The 15,983-nt window shown below is 32.8% G+C and overlaps 1 protein-coding gene and 2 long non-coding RNA genes across 7 annotated transcripts in view; 1 reads left to right on the plus strand and 2 right to left on the minus strand.

Moving 5' to 3' along the window:
• Positions 1–15,983, plus strand: part of LOC144246698 (uncharacterized) — a 66,197-nt gene that overhangs the window by 39,327 nt on the left and 10,887 nt on the right. The gene's annotated exons all lie outside the window — the stretch shown is intronic.
• LOC110469658 (sodium channel protein type 2 subunit alpha) overlaps positions 1–15,983 on the minus strand; it is a 53,701-nt gene that overhangs the window by 13,689 nt on the left and 24,029 nt on the right. For all 4 annotated transcript variants that reach the window (XM_077785012.2, XM_077785010.2, XM_077785013.2 and 1 more), the window contains exons 16-19: positions 15,493–15,978; positions 5,452–5,572; positions 4,709–4,863; positions 3,509–3,682 (exon numbers count right to left, since the gene is read on the minus strand). In XM_077785012.2, coding sequence (XP_077641138.1) covers positions 3,509–3,682; positions 4,709–4,863; positions 5,452–5,572; positions 15,493–15,978 — 936 coding nt within the window. The remainder of the gene's footprint in view (positions 1–3,508; positions 3,683–4,708; positions 4,864–5,451; positions 5,573–15,492; positions 15,979–15,983) is intronic.
• Positions 6,226–15,486, minus strand: LOC146766897 (uncharacterized). Its single transcript, XR_014956715.1, has 3 exons — positions 13,388–15,486; positions 10,227–10,280; positions 6,226–6,235 (listed from the first exon to the last, which is right to left on the minus strand). It is a non-coding gene; the product is annotated as an uncharacterized LOC146766897 (long non-coding RNA).

Genomic DNA, 15,983 nt, shown 5'->3' on the forward strand with positions numbered 1-15,983 from the left:
TATTGGGATTTTGTTAAAAGACAATGCACTTAATTAAAGAGCAATTAATGTTCTTCTCTAATGGAACTGAGCTTTAGACAGTGTTAATATGAAAGGAATTAATTTTCTTCAAGCAGTTTTGGAGACAGGAGTGAGGAAAAATCATGCCTGACTCATATTTTATTCATTTCTACCACCAAAAGAATAGATGGCATGTATATGAACATAGGCATATTTTGGTCATTAAGAAAATCCCTTAAATGTTAATTTCTGTGCCTCAGTTTAAAGAACTCTTCAAAGACTGTACAGAAATAGCAGTTCACTGGTAATGGTGGTAAGATTTTGTCGCTTATATGAAAAGTTGGTTTCCAATGTTACTTATACGCATAAGGAGCAATTAAAGAACAAACACAAGAGTTATAAGATCATGTCTAAGAAGGACAGTCCAAGAGCAAATACAAATCAATTATTCATTGCTATGTTGCTGTGTATATTATCTAACAGAAAATAGTGTTTTAGTGAATTCATATTGCTCAACATTTCAACTGAAGTACATGTCAGAATGTAATTCTTTTTAACAAAGGAAAGGATTATTTTATTGCTCTAATGGATAAATGGAACTTGCTGTAATTTCTAAGCATACTAAGAAGAAAATCTTTCTAATTTTCTTAGTCTGTAACTGAAGTCTGTTCACTTATTAGAGATAACAGTATTTTTCAGCTATTATATTAACAATTGACATTATTATTAATAATTATCATTAATACAATTTCTTTTACCTGTGATGCTACAGTGAAAACATTTTATCCTTAGTCACCCATAATATGTTCCAGAGATAACAAGACATGGAATTGTCTGTATTTTTAATAGAATATTCATTTATTCACTCAACAAATACCCAGGCGTAACAATACACCTTAGTGTAAAGACAGCATTATTTTATGAATTAAAAATAAACAATGAAACAAATATTTGAAAAATATCTCTTTCACTGGGAGAGTGAGGTGTCCTATAAAATTCAACTCACATTAATGGCTCCTTCATTTTAAAATTTTGTCCCCAAATTTGCACTGTGCCTTACCTATCTTTCACAAACAAGACCCCTTCCAAACTGTTAGGTAGCAGCAGCTCCTGAAAGCCTTCAGTGGCACTGTGTCTATTGGTAGTTCTTAGGTTCTGACTGTAAAATTCTTCAGTCTTGTTTGTGTTGCCCATTTCAGATTACTGGCAGATTTCTTACCATGGTGATGATGCTCTTCTCTTACACCATAACATGAAGTTTTTTCTCAAATAAATACTTATCTATTGGAAACAATGTGTTTTCCTCTGGACAGGTCATATGGGATGCAAAGTTTTGCTTGGAATTCCATTGTATTATTGTATACAGCTGTTCTGTACTTCTCTGGTGATCTGAGTATTGTTAACTTTATCATCTCTCATTTGTTCCACCTGTTTTGTTACCAGTATGTGAGAAAGTAAATGTCTCTGTACACTGATAAATATATTCATACATGCAGATGCAGTAATTTTAAGAAATGAAAATGAACTCAAAATGGTAGAAAGATATGCCTCCTAAAATTGAAGGATTGTATGTTCTTATTTCTGTTTGTCTTCTAATACAGACTATCTGTTGCAAAAAAAAAGCGTTTAGCAGTGATAGCCCTGCTCAAGGTCTTTAGTCAGGCCATACAGTAGGATGGCATGGTAGAGTCTTAAACTGAGGTAGGCAGATGTACCAACAGTCATCTGTCACAGTTGTAAAGTGACAGAGCTGAAAACCAACATTTTTTAGTGTAATTATCAAAATTCAATTTAGTCACAATCAGTGAGAGCAACTGTGGCCACTTGTCACAGTGACGGACTCAGGTATGTGAGATATTAAAGGTCAAAGCCCTAAAGGACCATCTGTGTTTACTCTTGAATAATTTCAGAGAATGGAATTAAACAATCTGATTAACTTTAGTTGCTTCTAATTAAGAAGGAGACACTGGTGTTCTCACTGACAGAATCCTGCTGAATCACACCTGTTTAAACTTTAGTTAAAGCACTTCAGAGTCTGCTTTTCTGTAGGAAGAGAACATGATCTCATGTGTTTCTTTAAAGTGCTGATGGTGCTAAAGAAATTGCTGAGTTAGCCTTAAACACAGTAAGGCATTTTTTACCTCTTGCTAGAACATTGAAAATAATTCTTCAACAGTAGAATGTTTCAATCTTATTTATTAATGTTTTTGTTTATAAAATTATAAACTATGGTAAAAATCTAGCAACATAAGCTGCTTTACTTATAGTGATGTATTTTTAAGTTTGAAAGCCTGCTCAGATAACAGCATCTCTGAGGCTAAACTAGAAAATCACAGAGTACAGTTAATAATCAGAATAATCTGGTTAGGTTTAAGATACAAAACAATATTTAAAACATGAGTTGTAGTTTATCTAAAAAAAAAAAAAATCAATTTTTAACACAATCCTGTAAGACTGCGTCTCTCATTTCATTAACATCCTCCTAGGAAAAGCATTCACATTGCTTCATTCTAGTGTAGATTTTCAAGACAGAGCTAGAATTTAACTGCATAACAAAACTAACACAGGCTGGTGAGAAAAAAGAGAGGGTCATCCATTTTGAATTATGGGCCACTCTAGCTAGGCTTTTTTTTTTCCTGTTGGAGTTACAAATATGATACATTTCTATATACATATGGAATAAGTATTGATGAGACCAGAATTTATGCAAGTATCTCAAGAAATATGGTAGCATGGGCAGAAATTACTATAAGTGCACAATTGCCCTCAGATGCGATCTCTCAGTTCCCCACTGAGGACAAGTATAGTCAATGAACTGGGTCAGATAATGTGTGAGGCAAGAGACCAAAATATTCTGGGAGCAAAACCAGCTTTGATCCCTTCTGACAACATAAGCAAGGCTCTTGCACAGAAGTGTTTCACAGCTGGGAAGGCAGCCAAGAAGCCTTGTATTCTCCTCTATCATAAACCATGCCAAGTCATAGCTGATTTAGCTATTGCAGATTGTCAGTCCATTAAAACCAATTATTTTTTAGATCAAATACTAGAACTGATTACAGGATAGTATTCAGTGAGAAAGTTCTGAGAACTTAGATGAAATCTGGAACAAATTAATGGTTTCATTTGAAAAGCTGCAGTGTTCAAAGAAGAAACTTGAACCATGAACTGTCTTATTTTCTAAGGAATAAGGTAGCTTGGTCAGAGTCCATTCATGATAGCATACTTAAACACTAGATTTATTCCTCATAAAATCTCAAGTTTTATACATAATTTTTATGAAAATATTAACCATGAAGAATGGACAAACTAATAGCAAGCCATCTTTTTCCTTTTAGCATATGAATGGACTTTAAATAACACCTCCAAATCACTGCAGGCCATTACTAATGCAATATAACGATAAAATAGGAATTGTTTTTGCACATTTATAATATTAATCTAGTACTAATGAATTTTACAACACAGGAACTTTTCTATAGGTAATTTTACAATATTAATTTGTACTTACATCAACAATCAGGAAATCCAGCCAGCACCAGGCATTAGTAAAATATATTTGAAAACCATATGCTACCCATTTTAAAAGCATTTCCAAAATGAAAATATATGTAAAAACTTTGTCAGCGTATTCCAGCATGGTCTTGATAGTTTTGCGTTGTTCGATATATATATCTTCAAAAGCCTGTAAAAATATATGCAGGTATTACTACTGTTTCACAGAATATGCATGATAAAATTAAGTAATAAAGAATAAAAAATAACTAGAGAAGAGCTAATATTTCCCCTTGTTTTTCTTCATTTTCTTATTTTAAATGTTTGCCATCTTTAACCATTTTACTAATTGGAAAAACAGGAGACCTGTCTGGAAAAGTTTTTTGAAGTTGAAAAGGTTTTTTTAAAAATTCTGTTTTACTAATGAATGAAAAAATTCTATTTTACTAATGAAAGAAACTCACCACATGACTTTTTTATCCTCTATGGTATTTAAGAAACTTTCACATAGGCACAAAACCCCTCTTTTCTTATATATCTGTTCCAGATATTTATATTGCTTTCTAGAAATCAGTTAGATAAAACTTATGTCTAAAAAAATCAAATTAAAAAGCAGTGTATTTGCTAGAATGTACAGCTATGCATATTGATATGTAGCAAATGTGCAGCTTGAGTAAATCTGGAAAGGTGTGCAATGCACGCCTTTTTGGATAATGGTTGCTATGTTTAATTTGCAGCTACACTCTTCCTTATCTCCTGCCTTCAGAATAGGAAGTGAATGAAGTAATTGTTCTATTTTTTAGACTGGATTTTCAGAAGCAAAATTCATAAAGTGGATCAGCCTAGGAGGAATTAAAGACTCAAACCCATACTTTTAGCTATATATTCACAGTTAACAATGGCCCTTTATACTCAAATCTCTTGACAAATATGCTGAAAATTGGCAGGTAATTTAAACTTTAAGGAGGTATGCTGGCCTAAAGAAAATGGCACCATTTTATAATGGCAAGACAAAAGCATGATTAAAAAAGTGCATATGAAATGTGTCAAACTTTTTCAAATTCAGGTCAAGTTTCATTCTATCCTGGAATGATGAAATGTAGGGAGTTTTAGACAAATACAAGCAAAGGAAGTCCTTCTGAAGCAAATTTGTCTTTTGCTGTTGCTCCTAAGAGATATCAAAATATTTTAGCATCTGCAATTTTTTTCTACTTACTAGTGCTCCACTGCTGAGGAGAATCATGAATACAATGAAAGTCTCAAACCAGTTGTGTTCAACTATGCTGTAGCAGGTTTTTCTAAGATTCCACCAAGTTTTTCCTTTGCCATCTTCTATACTTACTTGACAACATGGAAATTTCTGCACACAACCTGCATTAGATTAAGAGATGTTAGTATCCAAAAGCCAATTACTTAAAAGTCATTATTTACTGTAGTATATATTATTAGCAGCTTTTACTAATTTTATAAGATTTTTTTTTAAGTAATCCCTAGAATACTAAATAGGCTATCACATCACACAGGATGATGACTATTTGAGTTAAGAAAACTAATCTGGAGGGAAACTAGATAAGAGTATACTTAATTATGAAAGATGTCAATCCAAAAAATCAATATTTTGGACTATTGGCATGTATGTAACTCTTCTATTTGTTGATGGAGTCAAACAAATACTTATTTCTTCCAAATTTCAAGGGCCCTTTCAAATAGCTGAAAAGTATTTTACCAATAGAAAAGTTAAGGAAGTTTCTTAGTTACAAGTTGTGTGCAGTGGCCAGATACATGAAAGACTAGGGAAACTTTGTTTTTTCATCTGATTTTCAGAGTTCTGGGCTAAAAATATTTTCTTTTGATTTTTGAGGACATGAAGGACGTATTTGAAACCCCCAAGAACCTAAATGTGCCTAGTAACAATGCCATTTTAGTAATACATCTCTAAGTCAACAGTTATTCTACAACCTTCAGTAAAACAGGCTTCTGGTTCAAGAGCTTCTTCACTTTCAATTTCTGCTTGCTCGCCCTCTCCAGGAGGAGCAATATCAACAGTGCTGCCTTCTGATGAGCTTGATGCATTTAGTTTCTGTAAGTAAAATTCCACAAAACAATTTTTTCTCATTAGACACATATTCTGTAAAAAATGGTACTGAATCAAATCATGCCAGGCTAACTTTTAAAGAATGGCAAATTTATAAATATGCATAATTACAAGTAAAACCACAATAATAACATGTAAATTTTATAATTCTGTTTCACAGTTTATTTTCTCATAGGGAAGAATTAAATATAATTTGGCTACTAACCTGATCCATGTATATGACTGGTGAAGTATTCTGAGTAGTATTAATACTGGTGAGCTTGCATGCACCACACTCTCAGGTTATTTCATTTTCTTTACTGTTATGCTGAATTACACTGAAAATGTGTCTTAGTTTTCCCAGCAAAATGAGCTAACACAAATTTGCATATATACCTTCTTGTCCACTACATATTTTTTTAACCTGGATTTAAAAGTTGTAAATTTAATGGCATTTAATGGCAAATTTCTGCACAATTTAATTTTTGCAGAAAGCACAAATTACCAGAGCTGAAACATCTTTGCATTCCAGTCTCCTGTGCTGTTTGAGAGACCTTCTGATGTACTTTCCATCCCAAATTTTTCTATCATTCTACTGCTTTTTTGTGCAGTGGAATACTATAGTCCTTACTACAGTAAAAGCACTTCTAGATCTGAAAACTGCAAGAACTGGAGAGTGATAAAAAATAAGTTAAATGAAGAAAGTTTTTACCAACTAGATTAAAAATCTGATCAGGTCATACAGTTTATCCGTCACACAAGACTGGCCATAATTTTGCCCATTTAAGAAAGCGTACTTTGAAAGGAATATCCTGGTAAAGATGCAAACAAATGCAATAATTGGACATAATGTTTGTAACTTGTTTTCAGTTGACAGTACTGTTGTACGGTTGTAATTTTTTCATTCAAAATACTTTCTCTTTTACTGTGAAATAAGGTTTGTAATTAGAAGGCAACATTAAAGAAATAATGGCAGTCAAATTCTTCTGATGTATCACGTGAAGGAGTTGTACATGGGAATTTCACAAGGGATGCAGAATGCACTTCTCACTTAAATACTTTAAATTGTACAGGTACGGATGTAACAAAAGCGCATTCCAGCACTGAGTAGATTTGTGCTTTTAGCTAAGTAGAACTGATCATGTCCTTTGACCTTTGGAAGAAAGTAATGTTTAGAAAGTATGAAGATCTTTCTATACTATTTGTTGAGAGAGTGCTTAATATCAACTACTTTTCACATTTAGTTTTCAAGATAGTGACATTTTTAGAATATAAAAATATCCTACTCTTTAGATTTCACAACAAATAATAAACAGTGACTTGTTTCTTGAAAGAGGCACTTTCCATGTATTTTCTTCTTCAGAGACACTGCTGAAAATTAAAACTAGTTATTTAACTCTCCAGTTGAAACACAGTCTCTTCAGGAAAATGTATTAGCAGCTAAGGGCTTTTTCTTCCAGAAATTAAGTAAATGGCACAAATATCTTAATACAGCTTTGTAAGGAATTATTTTCTCATATTTAACGTTTACATGATGTGAATGAAGTTTTAAACAAAAATCATGTTGAATGATGGATAATTTCGGAGATAATTTTCAAGAAGCTGCCTTTTGTACACACAATATGTCGTCTCTCAGACCTCAGGTCCCATGGTTGTTACTGCATTGTGACCAACAATGTTGTATTTCACTTCTCATACTGCACTTCCTCTACGATTTCCAAAATTTATCTATGTAAAACAGTTCCAGCCGTGTTGCCTCTAAATTGAATAATTTTATTACTGGTCATGTAAATCTGTGAGTCTGAGATTAAGTACTGTGTATCTCATTGTGAGAATATTTTAAATTTCTCTATTACATTTACAGCCAGAATCCACTATAATGTACACTATATTAAACATTCTTAGCACACCACCTTATTATCCACATGTAAGGCTGTCTCCCTTTTAAAAATAATACTTGTGAATTAACTCTCTTATTGTATAACCCTGAAATACCAAGAAATAAGAAACCTTCCATTGAAATGATAGGCAGTTTCTTAATTAAATAAAACTAAAATATTGAAAAAATAATTTTCTGTCAAATATTCAACTTAGGAAAAGTAAAATTAATTAATGGCCTGATCCATCATCATTAAATAAATTACTGATTTAATAGTAGCAAGATAAATGTTCATAGTAAGCATCCATTACAAATCTATCAGTGCAAATTAAAAGGCAGTCAAATTTTTAACTGCATTTTCCCATGTACAATCTGCTGCAGATAGTTCTGTCAGTATAGTTTCCAAAGTCAAGTGACAGAAGTGCAATTTATAACCAGTACAAACAAAAACTACTATAATTATTTTCCGTAATTTTCATATAAAGCATTCTCTTCATTATTTTTCATATGATCTCAAACAATCACATTATTAAGAGAAAAACCTCATTACTTAATAAAACTCCTCTTCTTTGCTTCAAGACCCTAAATTAGAAAAGAACCAATATATTTTAAATAAGGCGATGTTAATGATATTCTTTCTAGTAATAAATCTAATAAAACTAATAGGAAGCTCAAGATACGTGATGGATTAGCACAATCTTCTTATCAGCTCATAAATGTGGTTATCAGCCTCTAGAACACACCATGCCCTGTAAATATTTATTTGCATTTTCAATTATATCACATTTTCCTTTATAAGGAAACATTTGAAAGCAGTTGCTTATGATGCAGCATTCTCAAGGCCTGAATCAGCAAAACGACATGCTTGACTAGAGCAGAAGCCTGAGCAATATTGTGGAAATCACACACAAAAATAAAAGAAACAATAAGACTACCTCAGTGGGATTATATTTTTCTGAAAACAGTATTATAAATATTATTGTGTAGGATAGAAAAGAAAAAAATGCTTCATCACCCACCCAAATACTTGGTTAATGTATGTATAATCAGCCTCCATAATGTTCTTCCAGAGCAGTGCATCTCTTATCAACAGCTTCAATCATTAAAACAAGCTTTGACCAATAGCATGTTAATGTGCCCATTTACAAGAAAATGCATTCACTTAAGACCCAGTCTTGCTCTCATTTGATTCTATTCTAAATTTTAATAAGAGCAAGAGCAGGCTACTGAAGTTTAAGCTTTACAAACGGCTTCATGATTCAAGTGACAATAAAATAAAAGGATTCAGCCATTACAAATTGCCATGTCGTAATTCAGCCATGTGGTTTTATCCTTTCAGTCTTGAAAGCTGCACTGTAATTGAGTGAAAAAATATAAAATAATGGAGATTGATGATTCCAAAGTGATTCTAAACTGACTTTAAATCTCAGATCTTAAGACCTTTGACTTTTATATAATGTTAAGAATGTAATTATAAAATCTCTCTCCTTAGAGAGTTTTGTTTGGTGTTTGAAGCAGATCTTGGTTTAAAATTTGTTCATTAAAATCTGTGAATTTTCAGAATACCCTCCAATACTAATTTTTTTGGCATCTCTGGGCAATTCAGACCACAATAGCTAGGTCATACTACACTACAGTTAAGGGTATCAGGTTAACCACTTGGTAATCCTTTTGAAGCCAATGAAACTCTGCCTGAAGGAAACAGCTTTCAATCCTACTACAGGACTGAAATATCAGTCCCCTCCAAATTTTGATGCCTCGTTTTACTGGAATAATTTAGCCTCAGTTGCATGTAACTTTGGCTCCTCTGTTATAATTGCTGTCGCTATTCCTGAAGGCTCTGCCAATTATGCATCAATCGAGGGCATGTTTGCCTATAATGAAAAAAATACCTAGGATAAATAGATACACATGCAGTTTTATAAAAATGATGCTGACTACTCCGTAGACTTTCTAATTTACACAACTAAGTCCCTCAGCTCATTTATGGAACTCATGATTGTGAAGCACATTCCAAACACCACTATTTATAAAGGGGTTTAAGAAAAGAGAAGTTGCAAAATGTTTAGCTTTTGACAGTTCTTTAGGGAGAGTTATTTGCTAGGTATAATTTTAGCAATTATGAAACTGTTTGCTTTGCTTCCAGTTTATAAAACTCAAGATATTCACTGTCCAAATGAATATAGTGTGTAGTTTGTAGCATCTTGAAGATCTGCTTTACAGTGCATTGTAGATTTAAAAGTACAACTGTAATTTTTACACTAGTAGGTACTGCAATAATTCAAATGTTATTCATTAAGGAGTTGAACTCATGGCAGTAATTATTTCAAAATCACTTAACACATTTCATAAAATATTTACATTTATAAGGGCTGAATCAAAAAGGGTTGTTTTTATTTTTTAAAAACTATGCATGCTCCCTTTTTCTTTGGCTTCTTTAGCGTAAAACATTCCAATACTTTTATGATCCATACTCCAAAACCTGAAGAGCATGCAGTTATTGCTAAATACTGTATTTAAATATTCAGAAAAACCATTAGCGGAGTTAAAAAATGTATGTTGGGTTTGCCAATCCCACCTGACCATGCTGTGATGTGAGTCCCAAGACTCAGCAGAGAGCAGCTGTGCATGTTTCTACTCTTGCAATGGATAGGGAAGGTACATAGCTGAATAGCATGCAGGCCAATCAAAATCCATTAAAAAGTGATTATATATATATATACATATATATGTATAACTTGCTTAGGTAACCTGTGTGAAAGTGGTGACACGTTGCTCTACCTGGTTAAAAAGCACCAGAGCTGCATTCTTGATTGCTCCAGCTTGGTTTTACCCCTGTGAGAAGTAAGAATGGTAGGTAGTGAAGTTCAAGACACAGGATGACTAGTTTCTCTCTTTTTGGAATCTCTAATTCAAACATGGCTTTAACACACTTAAAACATAATTAAAAATATTTTATTATTAGCTGGAAAAAAACATACCACCTGAAATGTTCAACCAACTTTTCTACAGAACTTGTTAGTTTATTTTAGATAAATTAGAAATATAGATGCTAGAACTAGTAATCTGCACACAGAAATTGTGATTAATAAATAACGGTGGAATTAATGAAATTAACAAAGACATGGTTAGCAGATCTGGAAACTATTCCTGTATTTATATAGTCCTTAATACTTATTAATTAAAGTTTTAATGGTTGGGTTTATTTCATGTCCTAGTCTTTGTTTAACTGACTATGTGATTACCTCTTTTATTTGAAAAATATGTACATACAAGAAGCAAAATACTTTGAAGATGGATGCCTTCCCATTCCTCCTTCACCCTCTAATAATGGTAGAGCTCCTAGATCTTCTTGAAAATAAACATCCTTATTTTCTCTTCAACTCAAATGTGATGAATTATCACATTTTGTAAAGTTTCTAGTTCAGATTTAGTATGCTATACACTTCTGAATCTATAATCTTTATCTCATTGTTTCAAAAGAGGATTGTAGCAGTGCCTGGACAGTGGAGCATCAGTGTGGCCAGAGATATGGTTTAAATCATTAACCACAGCTATTCTATAACTTAAATAATTTGTCACTTCTGAAAATACTGTTCCAGAATTGGTCAGTTTTAGAAAAAAAAATATATATATATATTGCTGGACATTTCAAACATGATAATAAAAAAAATTGATGAAATCCTGCTGAGTCTGTTTTGGCTAAGAAATTTATTGAAGCCCAATGAAAATGCTTATTTTTTGGGAATGCAGTAACTCTGTTCTTGTTGTTGTCACTTCATCTAGACACAAAGGCCCTGATGAAGCCAATCAGAAAACTGAATTTATTGTTTTCAAAATTCAGTAGATTTGATGATGAAGGATACTTTAAATTTTTTCAAAATCACCTGTTGTGATCATCAAAAGACTGCTGAGTAGCCTTATTTCTCCAATCTGAATTTGTATTTACTGTACAGACACTGTAGATAGAAAAGATTTTTGAATTGTGAATTATTGAGGTCTGTAAGTATATGTATTTCTTTAGTTGTAAAATAAGTTTTCCATAACTAAGAAATATACTTGAAACTATTTTTCCATGTTGAAATGTAAAAACATATTTATAAAGCTGTCAGTCAGCTCTAATGAACTGTTGTTAAGTGGTGTACAATGTACAATAGTTAGGAGTCTTATCTTTGCTAAGATTAACATAGTTACTAATTTCACAATTAAAACAGCATCCACATGCTAATGTTAAAACCCACCAAATTATCCCCTTCAGCTATTTCTAATTTTTTTATCTTCAAAGGTAATTATCTTGAGTATCTTTTCTTCAGAGCAGAAATCTGGTTTTTTTCTGATGATTACCTCATTGGGTTTGCACTTCTCTTTTTCTGATAATTAAAAAATCCTCCTTCAAAGTATCAATGAAATTTTCATTTCTTGCAGGTATTTTCAGCCAATTATTACTCTAAAGCAGTAAGTAACTTTATAATTGAAAAAAATTTTATGGCTAATCCAAAAAGAGGTGTCCTCAAATTTCTAGTGATATGCTAAACTTCTAGTGCTAAACTAAACAAGAAAGATCTTGTTTAGGTCTGAAATTTGCTATCAGGTTCCAGAATAGATTCTGGCAGATTTTAGAAGTTATTAACCAGCAAATTAATTAGAAAGTGTTTCCATGAAAGCATTAGAAGAGGAAAAAAAAAAAAAATAGCTAGGCTTCCCAATGAAGCTTGATGGCTAGAGTTATTTTCTACTGTAGTGTATATGACTAAAAAAATAGGAACTATTACAATTTGTTCCTCACTCACCCACAATTATAGTAATTACTTGCTCCTGGTATATTCCTCAGGAAAACACAGGCTGTGCCCCACTTCTAGCATAACAGACTTCAGATAATCATTCTGCTCTTAACATCAGTGACAGTCAGTAAGAAACCAGAAAAAAAAAAATTAATTTTACAGTTCCTGTGCAAATCTAGCTTTCCACAGCTCTGTGGAAATGTTAAATAAAATGTTAAATAAAATGTTATTATAGGGGATATCTCCTCAAGGTATTTTATATGTACTGCCACAGTTAAGGCAGGAAAAGTAGGAAAAGTTCTGCCCCATCTCTTACCCCTCCTTTTGTGGACCAGGCCTTCTAGCAGGAATGCTTTCCCAGTAGGACCCCTTGAGAGGCAAAACAAAGCAAGTGATGGTGTACTGTTCTAGAGAGGTGACTTAAACACTGCACCAATGTAGTCTTTATCTTCCTTAAAAGACAATCGGAAGGCAGCAAAAGTAGTAAAAAAGTAGTGAAAGCAGTACTGTTGACTTGGTAGGAGAGGATTGGGAAACATCACAGATTCCTGTCACACGCCAGAACTTCTGTTCATATATTCTAAATCCAGTGGATTTTTATAGACACAATCAAATTACCCACATTTATTCTTTCCATAGAAATAATCCAGAAGGAGTTGAATAAGGAATCCAGAGCAGAAAGTGAAATTCACAATTTTCAGTATACTGTCTTTTTAGATACTGTTCACAGTATACAAACTTGCACTGTATGAATACATGTCAGGCAGTTAAACAATAGACAGTTGTGTGTGAGCAGAACTTGATGGAAATATTATTGCTTCAGTTTCCCAATGGCATTGACTACTACGGTCTATGAAAATACTGAAGCAGCATAGAAATCCTAAACCTATCTTAACCCTATTGACAATTTCTCCACAATTTCTTAATATTAATACCATCCATTGTTTACTGCTGGATTTCCCACAGCCACCTGAAATTTTCACTGTCCAATTGGTTTCTCTTCCTGAAGACATATAGATACCAGTCCATTAAAAAAAGGGGCAAAATCCCTTTTGATTTATTTCTGACCAGAAACTTTAGGATGGCCTTAGAAGATAAAGGTGTGATGCCTGAACCAGGCAAAGCTGGAATTGAACAGAGAAATTGACTTGTGAAAGTCACCTTGAAATTGGCATTCAGAAGTTGTCAACACATCAAGAAGGGCTTTTACTCCATTTTCTTGTGGTGTACATACATCACATATTCACCTGGAAAGCAGAGGAGTTTCTGCCTTTGCATTGCATTAGTTTTTTCCTCAACTGTTCTGATAGATTGTATGGTAGTACATTGTAAACAGAGCCATTCAATCTACCTTACAGGAGAAATAAACCTATGTTTATTTATTATTCCATAGGAGTAATACCTATGGCACAACCAGTGACCTAACTTCTCTGAGGCAGAGAAAGTGGCAAAGACTGCCATGGGATCACTAACCAGGTGTGGATGGAAACTTTCCAAGTTCCTTCAGTGCAGAGGTTAATGTCATGTAACCACAAATTCAGTATCTGCACACCCCCACAATGTCCTAATGCGTATTACAAACCTTTTAAAAAGTACCATATTCCAGAAATTTTTAGGCTTATAACTTGACGGAGTTAATAGGAAGGCACTCATAATTGTATTTCTCAAAGTTTTCTGCCACAAGGACAGCAGAAAATATATAGAGTAGTGCCATTTAAAAAAACATCAGAAAATATGAAAGGACGTAGAAGATTTTGCTAAAGATTCATTGGAAATGAAAACCAAATTTTATTAGATCAACTCTTATGAAAAACATTTAACTCTCAGACACAGAATCACTCTGGCTTTTTTTTTAATACTAGTTGATCTCTTAATTTACACTGCTTTACACTCCTGTATTTCTTATATTCTAAACTTACCATGGATAAGCACTACTGCTGTACTATTTTATATATCTGCGTTGAAACTGTTTGTCTCACAACTGAGCAACTCAGATGATAGAATATCTTGTTCTTCATCTTAAAATTGTTACACAGAGCAGGTTTTTTTTTTTTTTTTTTTTTTTTTTTTTTTTTTTTTTTTTTTTTTTTTTTTTTTTTTTTGCAGCTGCAAATAAACACAAATCTTGATGTTCTTTACCAAAAATCCCATACCATGATTAACTGGCTCACGGCTATGCATTAATGTAATGTGGCGAAGTTTGATAGTGCTGAGGAATACATCATTATTGCAAATATGCCAGATACACAGCTATGATAAAGTCATGAATGTAGGGCTTTTTTGTAGGAGAGCTTTCTTCATGGTAAACAAACCCCTTTGGCCTAATGAGTTATTACATAAAATCACAGTTTCTAATCTAATTGAAAACAACTTTATCCATGGTTTCTGATCCCTTAAACCTCAAAGTTCCTAAATTTCTAATGGTGCTAAATATAATTATATTTTGCTAATGCATTTATTAGCTTGTCATTGATCACTACCCCAATATACAAAGTTTTCCTTGAATACTATTAGCACCTGTATATGATCACTTCTGGTATTTGAGCCAATTACATTTTGAAACACATGCATTGGTTTTTTAGACCAACTTCTGTCACTTTGCACAAAAATAACAGCAGAAAGCCTTGAAGTAAGCTGTTTCTGCATGCATCTATATTACAAGATCATTCTGCTCTCCAGGATAACTCGAGCTGCTGCTTTACCATGACATTCAATACCTAGTTACTTTATTTCAGCCAGCCATAGTCTCTGAACCCAAAATCTGTACAAATATTACTCATAAAACTTTTAGATAATCTAGAATACATTACTGATTTGTGATATCTCAGGGCTAATTTTTAGAACTACCATAAATATTGAAAATAATATTTTTTCTCCACTTATGTTTGCTTTGGTATTGTTCCTTAGCCTTTTATTTTTATTCCATAAATTCTTATCACATGTAGGTACTACAGAAAGAATGCTTTATCAAGTGTTTGCTAGTCCTAAAACCTCATAAAAATGTGAAAGAAATATGAATATTTAAAATCAAATATCTTTCAAATTTTAATAAACAAAATACTAAAAATGTAAATGCTAAGGATCCTCTACTATACCATTATTTTTTATTGAGTGGTAATACATAAAATTCTAAACCATAAAATATATTAAATTCTAAAACATGAAATATACATGGGATATTACAGTTTTTAAAAAAATCTAAATTTTTAATTAAAACATATCAATATATGACTACAATTTAACACTTAAGATATGAAAAATCCTACCTGTTTGCTTTCTTCCATATCAGATTCACTGCTAAATTCTTCTGTATTTAAATTTTCAAAATCTGATTCTCCAAGTGCAATGGGCACTGTCACAGTGAGGCCTGGGTTGTTTATGAATGACATGTAATCATTTTCATCAATTATGTATTTTTCCACACTGCTGCCTGTGCCTACACCACTGGTGGTTCCATTCCCGTCTTTGAGATAATTCAGATCTTTGTTTATTTCAACGGCAGTATGATTGGAAATGCAGCTGTCTTTCTTGTTGTTTAGCTCTTCAAGTGCCTTGATTTCTTCTAAAGATTTCTGCTTTCTAACAAAGGCTTTTCGGATGAACTCCTGTATCTTTTTTTTAACATAATCTATGCCTTTCTGAATCCTTGCCACAGCAATCTGGAGATTGTTCATTTCATTATCATCGTCGGTAGCAGCAAGGTTGTCTGAACTAAATGAGCTCAGCAGCAAGGCCAGAAATAGGTTCAATACCTACA

This window comes from Lonchura striata, chromosome 7 (genome assembly GCF_050655825.1).
Source record: "Lonchura striata isolate lonStrDom1 chromosome 7, ASM5065582v1, whole genome shotgun sequence".
Taxonomy (NCBI): Eukaryota; Metazoa; Chordata; class Aves; order Passeriformes; family Estrildidae; genus Lonchura; species Lonchura striata.